Genomic DNA, 12,753 nt, shown 5'->3' with positions numbered 1-12,753 from the left:
AAAAAAAAAAAAAAAAAAAAAAGCAGGGATTACAATCCTAGCCTCTGAACAGACTTTAAACCAACAAAGAATAGTGGGAGACCTTAACACCCCACTGTCAATATTAGATAGATCAACGAGACAGAAAATTAACAAGGATATTCAGGACTTGAACTCAGCTCTGGACCATGCAGACCTAATAGACATCAATAGAACTCTCCACCCCAGATCAACAGAATATACATTCTTCTCAGCACCACATCACACTTATTCTAAAATTGACCACATAATTGGAAGTAAAACACTCCTTAGCAAATGCAAAAGAATGGAAATAGTAACAAACAGTCTCTCAGACCACAGTGCAAACAAATTAGAGCTCAGGATTAGCAAACAACTACGTAGAAAGTGAACAATCTGCTCCTGAATGACTATTGGGTAAATAACAAAATTAAGGCAGAAATAAATAAGTTCTTTGAAACCAATGAGAACAAAGACACAATGTACAAGAATCTCTCGGACACAGCTAAAGCACTGTTTAGAGGGAAATTTATAGCACTAAATGCCCACAAGAGAAAGTGAGAAAGATCTAAAATCAACACCCTAACAATCACAATTTAAAGAACTAGAGAAGCAAGAGCAAACAAATTCAAAACTAGCAGATGACAAGAAATAACTAAGATCAGAGCAGAACAGAAGGAGATAGAGACATGAAAATCCCTTCAAAAAATCAATGAATCCAAGAGCTGGTTTTTTGAAAACATTAACAAAATAGACCACTAGCCAGACTAATAAAGAAGAAAAGAGAGAATAATCAAATAGACACAATAAAAAATGATAAAGGGAGATCACCACTGATCCCACAGAAATACAAACTACCATCAGAGAACACTATAAACACCTCTGCACAAATAAACTAGAAAATCTAGAAGAAAGTGATGAATTCCTGGACACATACACCCTCCCAAGACTAAACCTGGAAGAAGTCAAATCCCTGAATAGACCAGTAATATGTTCTGAAATTGAGGCAGTAATTAATAGCCTACCAACCAAAAAAAGCCCAGGACTAGATGAATTCACAGCAGAATTCTACCAGAGGTACAAAGAGGAGCTGGTACCATTCCTTCTGAAACTATTCCAAACAATAGAAAAAGAGGGACTCCTCCCTAATTCATTTTATGAGTCCAGAATCATCCTGATACCAAAACCTGGCAGAGAAACAACAAAAAAAGAAAATTTCAGGCCAATATCCCTGACAATCATTGATGCAAAAATCCTCAATACAATACTGGCAAACTGAATCCAGCAGCACATCAAAAAACTTACCCACCACCATCAAGTTGGCTTCATCCCTGGGATACAAGGCTGGTTCAACATATGCAAATCAATAAACATAATCCATCATATAAACAGAACCAACGACAAAAATTTGTCTTGGTTATCTCAATGGATGCAGATTATCTCAATAGATGCTGAAAAGACCTTCAATAAAATTCAATATCCCTTCAGGTTAAAAACTCTCAATAAAATGGGTATTGACAGAACATATCTCAAAATAATAAGAGCTATTTAAGAAAAACCCACAGCCAATATCATATTGAATTGGCAAAAGCTGGAAGCATTCCCTTTGAAAATCAATACAAGACAGGATGCCCTGTCTCACCACTCCTATTCAACATAATATTGCAAGTTCTGGCCAGGGCGGTCAGGCAAAACAATGAAACAAAGGACATTCTAATAGGAAGAGAGGAAGGCAAATTGTCTGTGTTGCAGATAACATGATCCGATATTTAGAAAACCCCATTGTCTCAACCCCAAAAACTCCTTAAGCTGATAAGTAACTTCAGCAAAGTCTTAGGGTACAAAATCAATATGCAAAAATCACAAGCACTCCTATACAACATCAATAGACAAGCAGAGAGCCAAATCATGAATGAACTCCCATTCACAATTGCTACAAAGAGAAAAAAATTCCTAGGAATATAGATAACAAGGGATCTGAAGGACCTCTTCAAGGAGAACTACAAACCACTGCTCAAGGAAATATGAGATGACATAAATGAATGGAAAAACCTTCTATTCTCATGGAAAGGAAGAATCAATATCGTGCAAATGACCATACTGCCCCACGTAATTTACAGATTCAATGCCCATCAAACTACCATTGACATTCTTCACAGAATTAGAAAAACTACTTTAAGTTTCATATGAAACCAAAGAAGAGCCCGCATAGCCAAGACAATCCTAAGCAAAAAGAACAAAGCTGGAGGCATTACACTACCTGAATTCAAACTATACTACAAGGTTACAGTAACCAAAACAGCATGGTACTAGTATCAAAACAGACATACACACCAACGGAACAGTACAAAGACCTCAGAAATAACATCACATATCTACAACCATCTGAATCTTCAACAAAACTGACAAAAACAAGCAATGGGCAGAGGATTTTTAAAAATCAATAAATGAGTTGATATCATAGAGGAAGTTTTATCAGAGACTGCGTTGGGGAGGAGAGGATGGGGAGAGGTTGATCAATGGGTACAAAATTATAATTAGATAGAATAAATAAGTTACAGTGTTCTATTATACAGTAGGGTGACATTGTTTAACACTTAGGTATTTTACATTACAAAAGAGGTAGAAAAGAGGCTTAGATGACCATCGCAAAGAAATGATAATTGCCATGAGGTGATGGTCATACTAAATACCCTGATCAATGAGTTTATCATTATGCAACATACATATGTTCAAAACATCCAATTATACTCCTAAACATGTACGATTATAATATGTGAATTAAAATAAACATACTAGCTAAACAAATACAAATCCCTATGAACAAAAAGTTACACTAAATCAAAAGGGTGTGCCACATTTTTTCTCACTACTGAGGGACCAATATTCTTAATATTTGGTTGTAATTTCTTAAAGTTTCAAAATCCAGAAGACTGTATGTGTATTCTAGAAAAAATGGAATCAAGTAAACTTTTATATCCTTATATAACTGTATTTCATGTTCTTAAATAATATTCACATAGCATTTTAATAGTTTATATGATACTACCTTATATAGAATTTGAATAACTTTCTTTTATTTTGGTTATTTAAGGGGTCTCTTTTCTAATATCTACTATAAATAATACTATAACTGATAATCTTTCTATATGAATCTTGGATTATTGATAATTCCTTTAAAATAGAATATTGGAAATTAATTTTAAAAAAGATTTGTCCTTTACTAGATTTGAATAGAATATAAGCTTATTGTAGCAAATCTAGAAAATTCAAATATGTGATAAATATTAGACAATATGTAAAGAAAATAAAAATTACTTATATTCTTCAAGCGGTAACTCTAGAAAATATTTTGATCTATACTTGCCATTATTATGTATATAGCTGTAAATGCTCTTTAGTTTGAGTTTTGATACTACCATTGCCAGATATATTTTAAAAATCAGGTTGATGTTTACCCAGGAAGCATTATTTCTTTATCTAAATGCTGGATTAATTTGCACAACAGGTAATTATCTTTTTAATTAATTTTTTTAAAAAATGTAATACGGTGCCTATGATAAGACTGCTTTACTAGTTTGTAATATTGTTTTACAATTTCTTTCATGATTGACAATCTACTTAGAATATCTACTTTTACTTTAAGCAGTTGTGACTATTTATCTTTTCCTCAGAAAGGCTTACATTTTCTTGAGAGTTTTCAAACTTACCAGCACGGAAATTACGTGGGTTGGGGAAGGGTGGATGGGGAGACGTCGATCAATGGGTACAAAATTATAATTAGATAGAAGAAATAAATTCTAGTGTTCTATTACACAGTAATTTTTTTTTTTTTTTTTTTTTTTTTTTTTGAGGCTTGGTCTCATGTTATCATTCAGGCTGGAGTGCAGTAGGGTGATCACAGCTTATTGTAGCCTTGACATCTGCTCTCAATTGATCCTCCCACCTCGGCCTCCTGAGTAGTTGGGACTACAGGTATGCACCACTACATCTGGCTTTAAAAAACTTTTTGTAGCAATGAGATCTCACTATTGCCCAGGCTGGTCTCAAACTGCTGGGCTCAAGTAATCCTCCCGCCTTGACCTCCCAAAGTGTTGGGATTACAGGCATAACCCACCATGCCTGGACCCTCTTCTAATATTTTAATCTCCTTTATATCTATAAATGTATCTGGTAAGATGATTTGTGGCTATTTACCTATCAAATACCATCAAGTATGGCTTCTCAATGCCCACAGTGGGCAAAAAAATAACATCATATCCATACTCTTTACATACCAGTCACATCTCCAAAGCTAGGCACTGATTTACTTTTCTAATCTTATTTTTCTTTATTCTAATATGTTTCACAGACACTTCTCATTATTTCCTTAAGGGCAAAGAACATGCATTTCTGCGATTCTATCCATTTGTGGGCTGAATTTCTTCAAACAACAATCTCCTTTCTGCTCTTTCTTGGTTGATCAGAATAAGCACCCTCTCTGTTTCTGTTCAAGTCTTCTGATCCACTATCATAAAACTTCTCATGAGCAATAGATGACTTTTTTCTCACCTTACTCAGGGCCCTTTGTGCTTCAACTATTGTGCATTCTTCATTGAATTCTTCAATTTTCTTTCCCCACTAGACTATAAGATCCTGGATAGCAGAACTATGACCAGTTACTATTATTAATTTTTTTGTCAACCAACCTACTTACAATAAGAAATGAATCAATTTAAGATCAAATTGGGCGACTGCTTGTGTGACCTAGAAATAAACACAACTACTTAGTTATTTTTTCCCAGATAATAGGGCCAATTGCAATAACCTCTGTCTACTGAAAAGCTGTCACAGTTCGTACTGATTTTGTTACAAACAAGATGTTTTACTATACACCAGAAAAGTACCAGCAAAAATGTAAAAATCTACAGTGTCTGTGCTGAAAATGACTCTTCCATCAATGTGGTGCTTGTGCAGTGCACAACCTATACTATCTTATATATACTACCATATAAGTTTCCCACTTCTAAAAGTGTATTTTTCAATGTTTATTGTAAATTTTAAATTATGAGTCAAGAGCATAAATTATTTTACGGCTCATTTAGACATAAGGTAAACAATATTCTCTTTCTACAAATTAAACTGGACCTGAGCAAAGCAAACTCCAGTAGAAGATGTTAACTACTGTCCTCATAATAATGTGTACTCATTTATAACCGTGACTGTTCACTTTTCTCTTAAGATTTTCTCTGATTATTGTTTTAAAGTTGAATAGCAAATGGTCTCAACTCCCTCCAGGCTAAACAAGTAATGTCAGTATCAATCATATTTGGAACCAAATGCATATTATCTATCTATAATACCAACCTTATTACATATGTATTGCTCAGCTATATCAAAGAAATTATCTCATGATGTAAATACACTAACATTAACACTTACTATATGCAAGTTATTTAAGCTCTTTGAATCTCAGTTTCATTATTTACATAATGAAGGATACTGGAGCTGTTGGAAGAATTAAAGATATTATCCTTAATGTGCCAATAGGTGCCTTCTATTTTCAGAGGAAATTGGTTCCCATTGATATACCTTGTTGAAGACATAGGCCTATGCATACTGTTGTGCCATCAACCATGGACATTTTGTCCATAAGTTATTAAGTGCATGTGATGTTGAAACAAAAAGGTGCTTTCTTTGAGTAACTAGCACATAAAAATACTGGAAACATGAGGAACATGGTCATATAAAGAGTCAAAGAAGATAATAAAGGCATAGCAATGCCACAGCATGCCAGACTATGACAAAATGGTATAGTCAGGCAAAATCTGTTATCTTTCTTATAGAACAGAGCAGGTATGCAAAGAGAAGCACTGGGAAAAGGAGAGAAAGGAAAGAAGGTAGAAAGTGAGGGAGGGAAGGAGCGAGAGGGAGTGAGAGGAAGGGAGGGAGAGCAAGGAAGGGAGGGAGAGGATGTGAGAGAGGGAGGGAATAAGGGAGAGAGACAGAAGAGGAGAAGGAAGGAGAGGAGGGGAGGGGAGAGGAAGAGGGAGAGGAGAGGTAGGGAGAGGAGAGGAGAGGAGGAGAGGAGAGGACAGAGAAGAGAAGAGGAGAGGGGAGAACAGAAGACAGAAGAGAGAAACATTAGATTCGGAGAAAGAAAAATGGAGTAACTGCCTTACTGTTTTTCATTTCACACGAAGACTAGTAGATAACAATACTTTGCTTTCAAAAAGATTTTCCCGTATCTTTCCAACAAGTTTTCTTATAAAATGGAGTTTATTGGGATGATTTTAAAGCCCAAACAATTCTTTATTTGTTTGAAAAGTGCATAGCACCATCTCTAGTACACACTAGATACTAAAAGAATGGAAGCTATCACTAATCAGATTATAAACTCAAAATGCAGGGAAGATAATACAATTGGAATTCATTTTAATTTCAAAAATCTATCATCTAAACCAGAAAGATGAAATCTTTTCTGTTAAACTGAGTTGTCATTGACAGAAATGTGGCTTGGTCTTATTTTGGCTTCCATGTAAATACATTTCAAATATAAAGGAAACATAGACCTCTCCCCTTTCCACCCCTTTTTTATCTACTGAAGAATAACATTATAGACACTTACAAGATTCAGCAACATAATGATTATGAAATTGATACAGACAGCAGCAGCAGATGTTGCAAACTGCCAGTATTGTTTGATGAAATTCCACTTGAATGATGCAAACTGTTCCATGACAACCAGGCGGTACACCACGACTCCAAATACTGCAGTGATCACCAAGGATATCTACAATATTAGAGACCAGAAAAAAAATCTATATTTTACATCATTAACAAGTCAAAAGCAAAACCGTAGATCAAATCTACTGTCCCCAAGAATTGAAGGTATTTACCTTTCCAAGAAAGGATATCTAGATTTAATTTTCTCCTTTAAGGAAATTATATTCTAGTCAAAATAAATAGGACAAAATTTGTCATTTTAGTATGATAACAAAGTTATCACACTAACATGCAAATTCTGCCCAATGTCCTCTTAAATGGAAAGCTCATTTTTAACACAAGATATCTAATCCATCAGGTCAACTCATATAATTTCCATTTTATCTTAGATGATCTCTGTTTCTCCCAAAAGTATTTTCTTTAAAAGGTGCACAAACTGCCTTTGTAAAATCCCCATAACCTGTTGTGACTTCTGTTTCTTTAATTGTATGTATTACCAAGGTGTTGGAAAGAATAAGGTTTCTGATGTTCTCAATGTCACAAAATGAGTTGGTATCATTGAACTTACTTCTAAATTTGGAATCCCAAAACATTTTGATATTGATGGCTATACTTTACCATGAAGAATATTCCTGAGACAGAAACAAGAAGACGAGTGACTTTGTCTGAGGAAGGCTGATGTGGTTCAGGTTTTCCCGTGATGGGATTTACGATCTCCATCTTGTAATACTTGGCTTCAAACTGGGGACGAAGTGTTTCCTATGAGAGAAACTAAAGTTATCTAAATATCAAAGCCATAAACTAAAAAAAAATACCCCCAAGAGTTGATGCAATACTCCTAAATTTGGCCTACTTTTGTATTAAGTCTTCACAATAAAGCAGCCTTTTAAAAATAACATCAAATTGCCTTCCAAATAAATCCTGAGCAGTATTGTAATCAGTATAATTTTCCACTAATGTAATTAAAAGAAACATCACAGAAGTGGTCTGAAAAATACATACTTCATTGATCTCTATTATCTTCATAAAATAATAAATTTTGTTAGTAGGAAAGATCAAGGGAAAAATCTAATGATGGTTAACTGTTTCCAGCCTGAATGCTAGGGCAGCAGATAATTTTCCATATCCTGTAATAGCCCAGTTTCCCTATTTCCTTGTATGCTAACATCTTACCTCCTCTTCTTCCCATTCGATAAGGTCCCAAGTATAGGTCAGTATACTCCTTCTCCTTTTCCAAAACTCCAGGAAGACTGTGGCTATAAAATATAAAAATGATAATTTTTTACACAAATCACATCATATTGCTTTTCTTCTTTATATTGATATATCTTATCTCATAACTAAAATTAAATTATTATTAAAGTAATTAAATTTTTATTTTTCCCTTTTCCTCTTCTTCCTGTGTTTATACATCATTAATTAGTGTATCTATTAACATACACTGCTAGAGGGGTGTGATTTCCTTTACTGGAACCAAGAAGCAGGGACTTTTTGTCATCACAGCTCATCAAAATGATGCAATCAATATTACTGAGCTAAATATTACCTGCATAGGCTTATTCAAAATCTAAAGACTCAAATAAAGCCTTCTCCAAGAGTCACAATAAAGACCAGATGATACTTGTCCAGAACATACAGAGAGTTGTTGTAGGAGAGAGAAAAAAAGAACAAACTCTCATAGTGAAGGAGAAAAGAAAGACAAGAGAAGAAACTCTCGAATTCATATTCCGGGTGGACTCGGAACGTGGACGGAAAAGGACTCAGTGGAAAAAGTAAAGAAATTCCTGAACTGACAGCTTTTCTGTATAAACAGCGAAGAGAACGATTGCTGTTTAATTTTTTTTCTAGATGGGCTCTATCTTACACCATTCAAGACTTTGGGGACACAACTAACTAAGAACTCACATACACGTTTTAGAAATGTGTGGTACTGGGGCAACCCTCTTTGGGTCCCCTCCCATTGTATGGGAGCTTTGTTTTCACTCTATTAACTCTTGCAATTGCACACTCTTCTGGTCCATGTTTGTTACGGCTCAAGCTGAGTTTTGTTCACTGTCCACCATTGCTGTTTGCCATTGTCGCAGACCCGTCACTGACTTCCATCCCTCCTGATCCAGCGAGGCATCCATTGCTCCTGATCAGGCTAAAGGCTCGCCATTGTTCCTGCATGGCTAAGTGCCCAGGTTCGTCCTAACTGAGCTGAACACTAGTCACTGGGTTCCACAGTTCTCTTCCATGACCCACAGCTTCTAATAAACCTATGACACTCACCGCATGGCCCAAGATTCCATTCCTTGGAATCCATGAGGCCAAGAACCCCAGGTCAGAGAACAAAAGGCTTGTCACCATCTTGGGAGCAGCCCACCCCATCTTGGGAGTGGTCCACCACCATCTTGGGAACTCTAAGAACAAAGACCCGCTGGTAACATTTGGTGGCCCGTAAGGGGCTTCTCCAAAGTGGTGAGTAATATCGAACCCCTTTCTCTTGCTATTCTGTCCTATCTTTCCTTAGAATTGGAGGAAAATAACCGGGCACCTGTCAGCCAGTTAAAAACGATTAGTGTGGCCACTGGACTAAAGACTCAGGTGTGAGGCTTCCTGGGAAAAAGCTTTCTAACAACCCCCAACCCTTCTGGTTTGGGAGTGTTGTTCTGCCTGGAACCGGTTTCTGCTTTCACAATTTTCCTGGGGAAGCTGAGGGTCGACTAGAGGCAGAAAGCTGTCATCCCGAACTCCTAGCGTTGGCCAGTTGAGATCATGGCACAGCCAGAAGTCTCTACTCAACAGTCGCGCATGAGTGCACCCTTTCATCTCCTCCTGACCCATACCTCCTGGGTCCTAACCATGACTTTCTTGAAAGTGTAGACCCAAAATTCTTCTTACTTCTGAATCTACTTCCTCTGATCCCTGCCTCCTAGGTACTAATGCTTCAGACTTTCACTTCTACTCCTAAGTATTAGAGCAGGCTGTATCTCCAAAGGGACCTAAGGAAGCTCTACACTGTGTCCTTAAGCAACTAGGCTATGAACCCAGGGAGTCTTGTCCCTGGTGACTCTCCCAATTTAGGCATACAGCTCTCGACATGGGCAGTTATGTGGGGACCGTTCCCCACCACCCTTGCCAGGGCCTTAGAACTGATAACCCAGTACTTTAACAACTGGAACTGGGTCTACAACAACGTAATAGATCAGGATGAAAACGAATTGAGTAAGTTATTCCTATATAATTTATATTCCTATAGTGGCAAATGGGGCAACAAGCGAACGTCCTTCTACTGTGTTTCCAAAATCTTTCTAGAGGCAGAAAGGAGAGAGAGGCAGAGAGAGAGAGAGGAAGAGAAAGAGACAAAAGGTGAGTCAGAGAGAGAGAGACAGAAAGTCAAAGGAGAAAGAGAGAGCAAGAGAAAGATAGAAATGGTAAAAGAAAAACAGTGTACCCTATTCCTTTAAAAGCCAGGGTAAATTTAAAACCTATAATTGATAATTGAAGGCCTTCTCTGTGACCCTATAACATGCCAATAGTACCTTGTTGTCAGTGTAAACAAGGGCGTAGCCCAAAACACTGAGACCACTGACAACCCACAGCTTTCCTATCAAAAATCCTTAACTCAGCAACCAGTGAATGGCCCAAATGCATTCAATTGGTAGCGGCAACTGCTTTGCTAACAGAAGAAAGTAGAAAAATAATCTTTAGAGGAAACCTCATTGTGAGCACACCTCACCAGTTCAGAGCTATCTTAAGTCAAAAAAAGCAAAAAGGTAGCTTACTAACTCAAAAATCTTAAAGTATGGGGCTATTCTGTTAGAAAACGGTGATTTAACATTAACCACTGAAAATTCCTGTAATCCAGCAAATTTCCTAACAGGGGATTTAAATATTAATTACCATACAAAGGTCCAACCAGACCTAGGAGGAACTCCCTTCAGAAAAGGACTATAGATGGTTCCTCCTGGGTGATTGAGGAAAAAAAAAAAAAAAAAACACAATGGGTATTCAGGATTGACAGGGAGACTCTTGTGGAAGCAGAGTTAGGATAATTGCCTAACAATTGGTCTGCTCAAACGTGTGAGTTGTTTGCACTCAGTCAAGCCTTAAAGTACTTACAGAATAATAAAAAAAAAAACCTCTATCTCAATACTGAGTCAAAAGGTTACCTACACCCTCTCTGAAATGAATTTGCATAAGAACTGTTGTTTATGCGAATGAATCTTGATGGAGCTGCTGGGTTGTGATGAAATACGAACCCAGCCCAGGTCTAGGACTCACACCTGAGCCAAAGGCAATGTTGGGCACGCTGGCAAAGGACCATTGGAATCCAGCAGCCTGGACCCCTTTCTTTGTGGTCAAGAGAGGCGGGTAAAGGGGTGCAGGACTGCTACATCGGTGAGCATAACTAATTCAATAAGCAGAGGTCCATGGGTGGTTACACATTCCGGAAAGGAATAAGCATTAGGACCATAGCGGACGCTCTAGGACTAATGCTCATTGGAAAATAACTAGGGGTGCTGCCATCCCTATGTTCTTTTTTCAGAAGCGAAACATTCCCCCCAAAGCAAAAATGCCCCTAAGATGTATTCTGGAGAATTGGGACCAATTTGACCCTCAAGACACTAAGAAAGAAGTGACTTATATTCTTCTGCAGTACTGCCTGGCCACAATATACTCTTCAAGGGGGAGAAACCTGGCCCCGTGAGGGAAGTATACATTATAACACCATCTTACAGCTAGACCTCTTTTGTAGAAAGAAGGGCAAATGGAGTGAAGTGCCACATGTGCAAACTTTCTTTTCATTAAGAGACAACTCACAATTATGTAAAAAGTGTAATTTAATCCCTACAGGAAGCCCTCAGAGTCTACCTCCCTGTCCCAGTGTTCCCCCAGCTCCTTCCCCATCTAATAAGGACCCCCCTTCAACCCAAACGGTCCAAAAAGAGATAAACAAAGGGGTAAACAATGATCCCAAGAGTGCCAATATTCCCCGATTATGCCCCCTCCAAGCGGTGGGAGGAGGAGAATTCGGTCCAGTCAGAGTGCATGTCCCTTTTTCCCCTCTCAGACTTGAAGCAAATTAAAATAAACCTAGGTAAATTCTCAGATAACCCTGATGGCTCTATTGNACCTATGAATTATTCAATGATGTCCATTATGACACAGGGAAAGGAAGAAAATCCTACTGCCTTTCTGGAGAGACTAAAGGGAGGCATTGAGGAAGCATACCTCTCTGTCACCTGACTCTAGTGACAGCCAGGTACTCTTAAAGGATAAGTTTATCATTCAGTCAGCTGCAGACATTAGAAAAAAACTTCAAAAGTCCACCTTAGGCTGAAGCAAAACTTAGAAACCCTATTGAACTTGGCAACTTCGGTTTTTTATAATAGAGATCAGGAGGAGCGGGCGACGGGATAAACGGGATAAAAAGAACGCCACCGCTTTAGTCATGGCCCTCAGACAAGCGGACTTTGGGGGCTTTGGAATAGGGAAAGGCTGGGCAAATCAAATGCCTAATAGGGCTTGCAGTCTACAAGGACACTTTAAAAAAGATTGTCCAAATAGAAATAAGCCGCCCCCTCGTCCATACCACTTATGTGAAGGGAAATCACGGGAAGGCCCACTGCCCCAGGGGACGAAGGTCCTCTGAGTCAGAAGCCACTAACCAGATGATCCAGCAGCAGGACTGAGAGTGCCCAGGGCAAGCGCCAGCCCATGTTGTCACCCTCACAGAGCCCCGGGTATGCTTGACCATTGAGGGCCAGGAGGTTAACTGTCTCCTGGACACTGGCGCAGCCTTCTCAGTTTTAATGACCTGTCCTGGACAACTGTCCTCCAGATCTGTCACTACCCGAGGGTTCCTAGGACAGGCAGTCACTAGATACTTCTCCCAGTCACTAAATTGTGACTGGGGAACTTTTTTCACACATCTTTCTAATTATGCCTGAAAGCCCCCCTCTTTTTTCAGCGAGAGACATTCTAGCAAAAGCAGGGGCCATTATATACCTGAACATAGGAGAAGGAAAAAGGGTAAATATATACTCAGACTCTAAGTATGCTTAC

General features: G+C 38.1%; 1 protein-coding gene across 1 annotated transcript in view; it reads right to left on the bottom strand.

Annotated features, from left to right (window-relative positions):
* ANO3 (anoctamin 3) overlaps positions 1 to 12,753 on the bottom strand; it is a 350,115-nt gene that overhangs the window by 63,398 nt on the left and 273,964 nt on the right. Inside the window, exons 15-17 of the mRNA XM_017863846.1 lie at positions 7,876 to 7,958; positions 7,321 to 7,461; positions 6,605 to 6,769 (exon numbers count right to left, since the gene is read on the bottom strand). Of these exons, the coding sequence (XP_017719335.1) occupies positions 6,605 to 6,769; positions 7,321 to 7,461; positions 7,876 to 7,958 (389 nt within the window). The remainder of the gene's footprint in view (positions 1 to 6,604; positions 6,770 to 7,320; positions 7,462 to 7,875; positions 7,959 to 12,753) is intronic.

This window comes from Rhinopithecus bieti, unplaced genomic scaffold (genome assembly GCF_001698545.2).
Source record: "Rhinopithecus bieti isolate Rb0 unplaced genomic scaffold, ASM169854v2 scaffold_68778, whole genome shotgun sequence".
Lineage (NCBI taxonomy): Eukaryota > Metazoa > Chordata > Mammalia > Primates > Cercopithecidae > Rhinopithecus > Rhinopithecus bieti.
The sequence above is the reverse complement of the archived record's forward strand: the minus strand, read 5'-3'. Positions and strand labels throughout refer to the sequence as shown.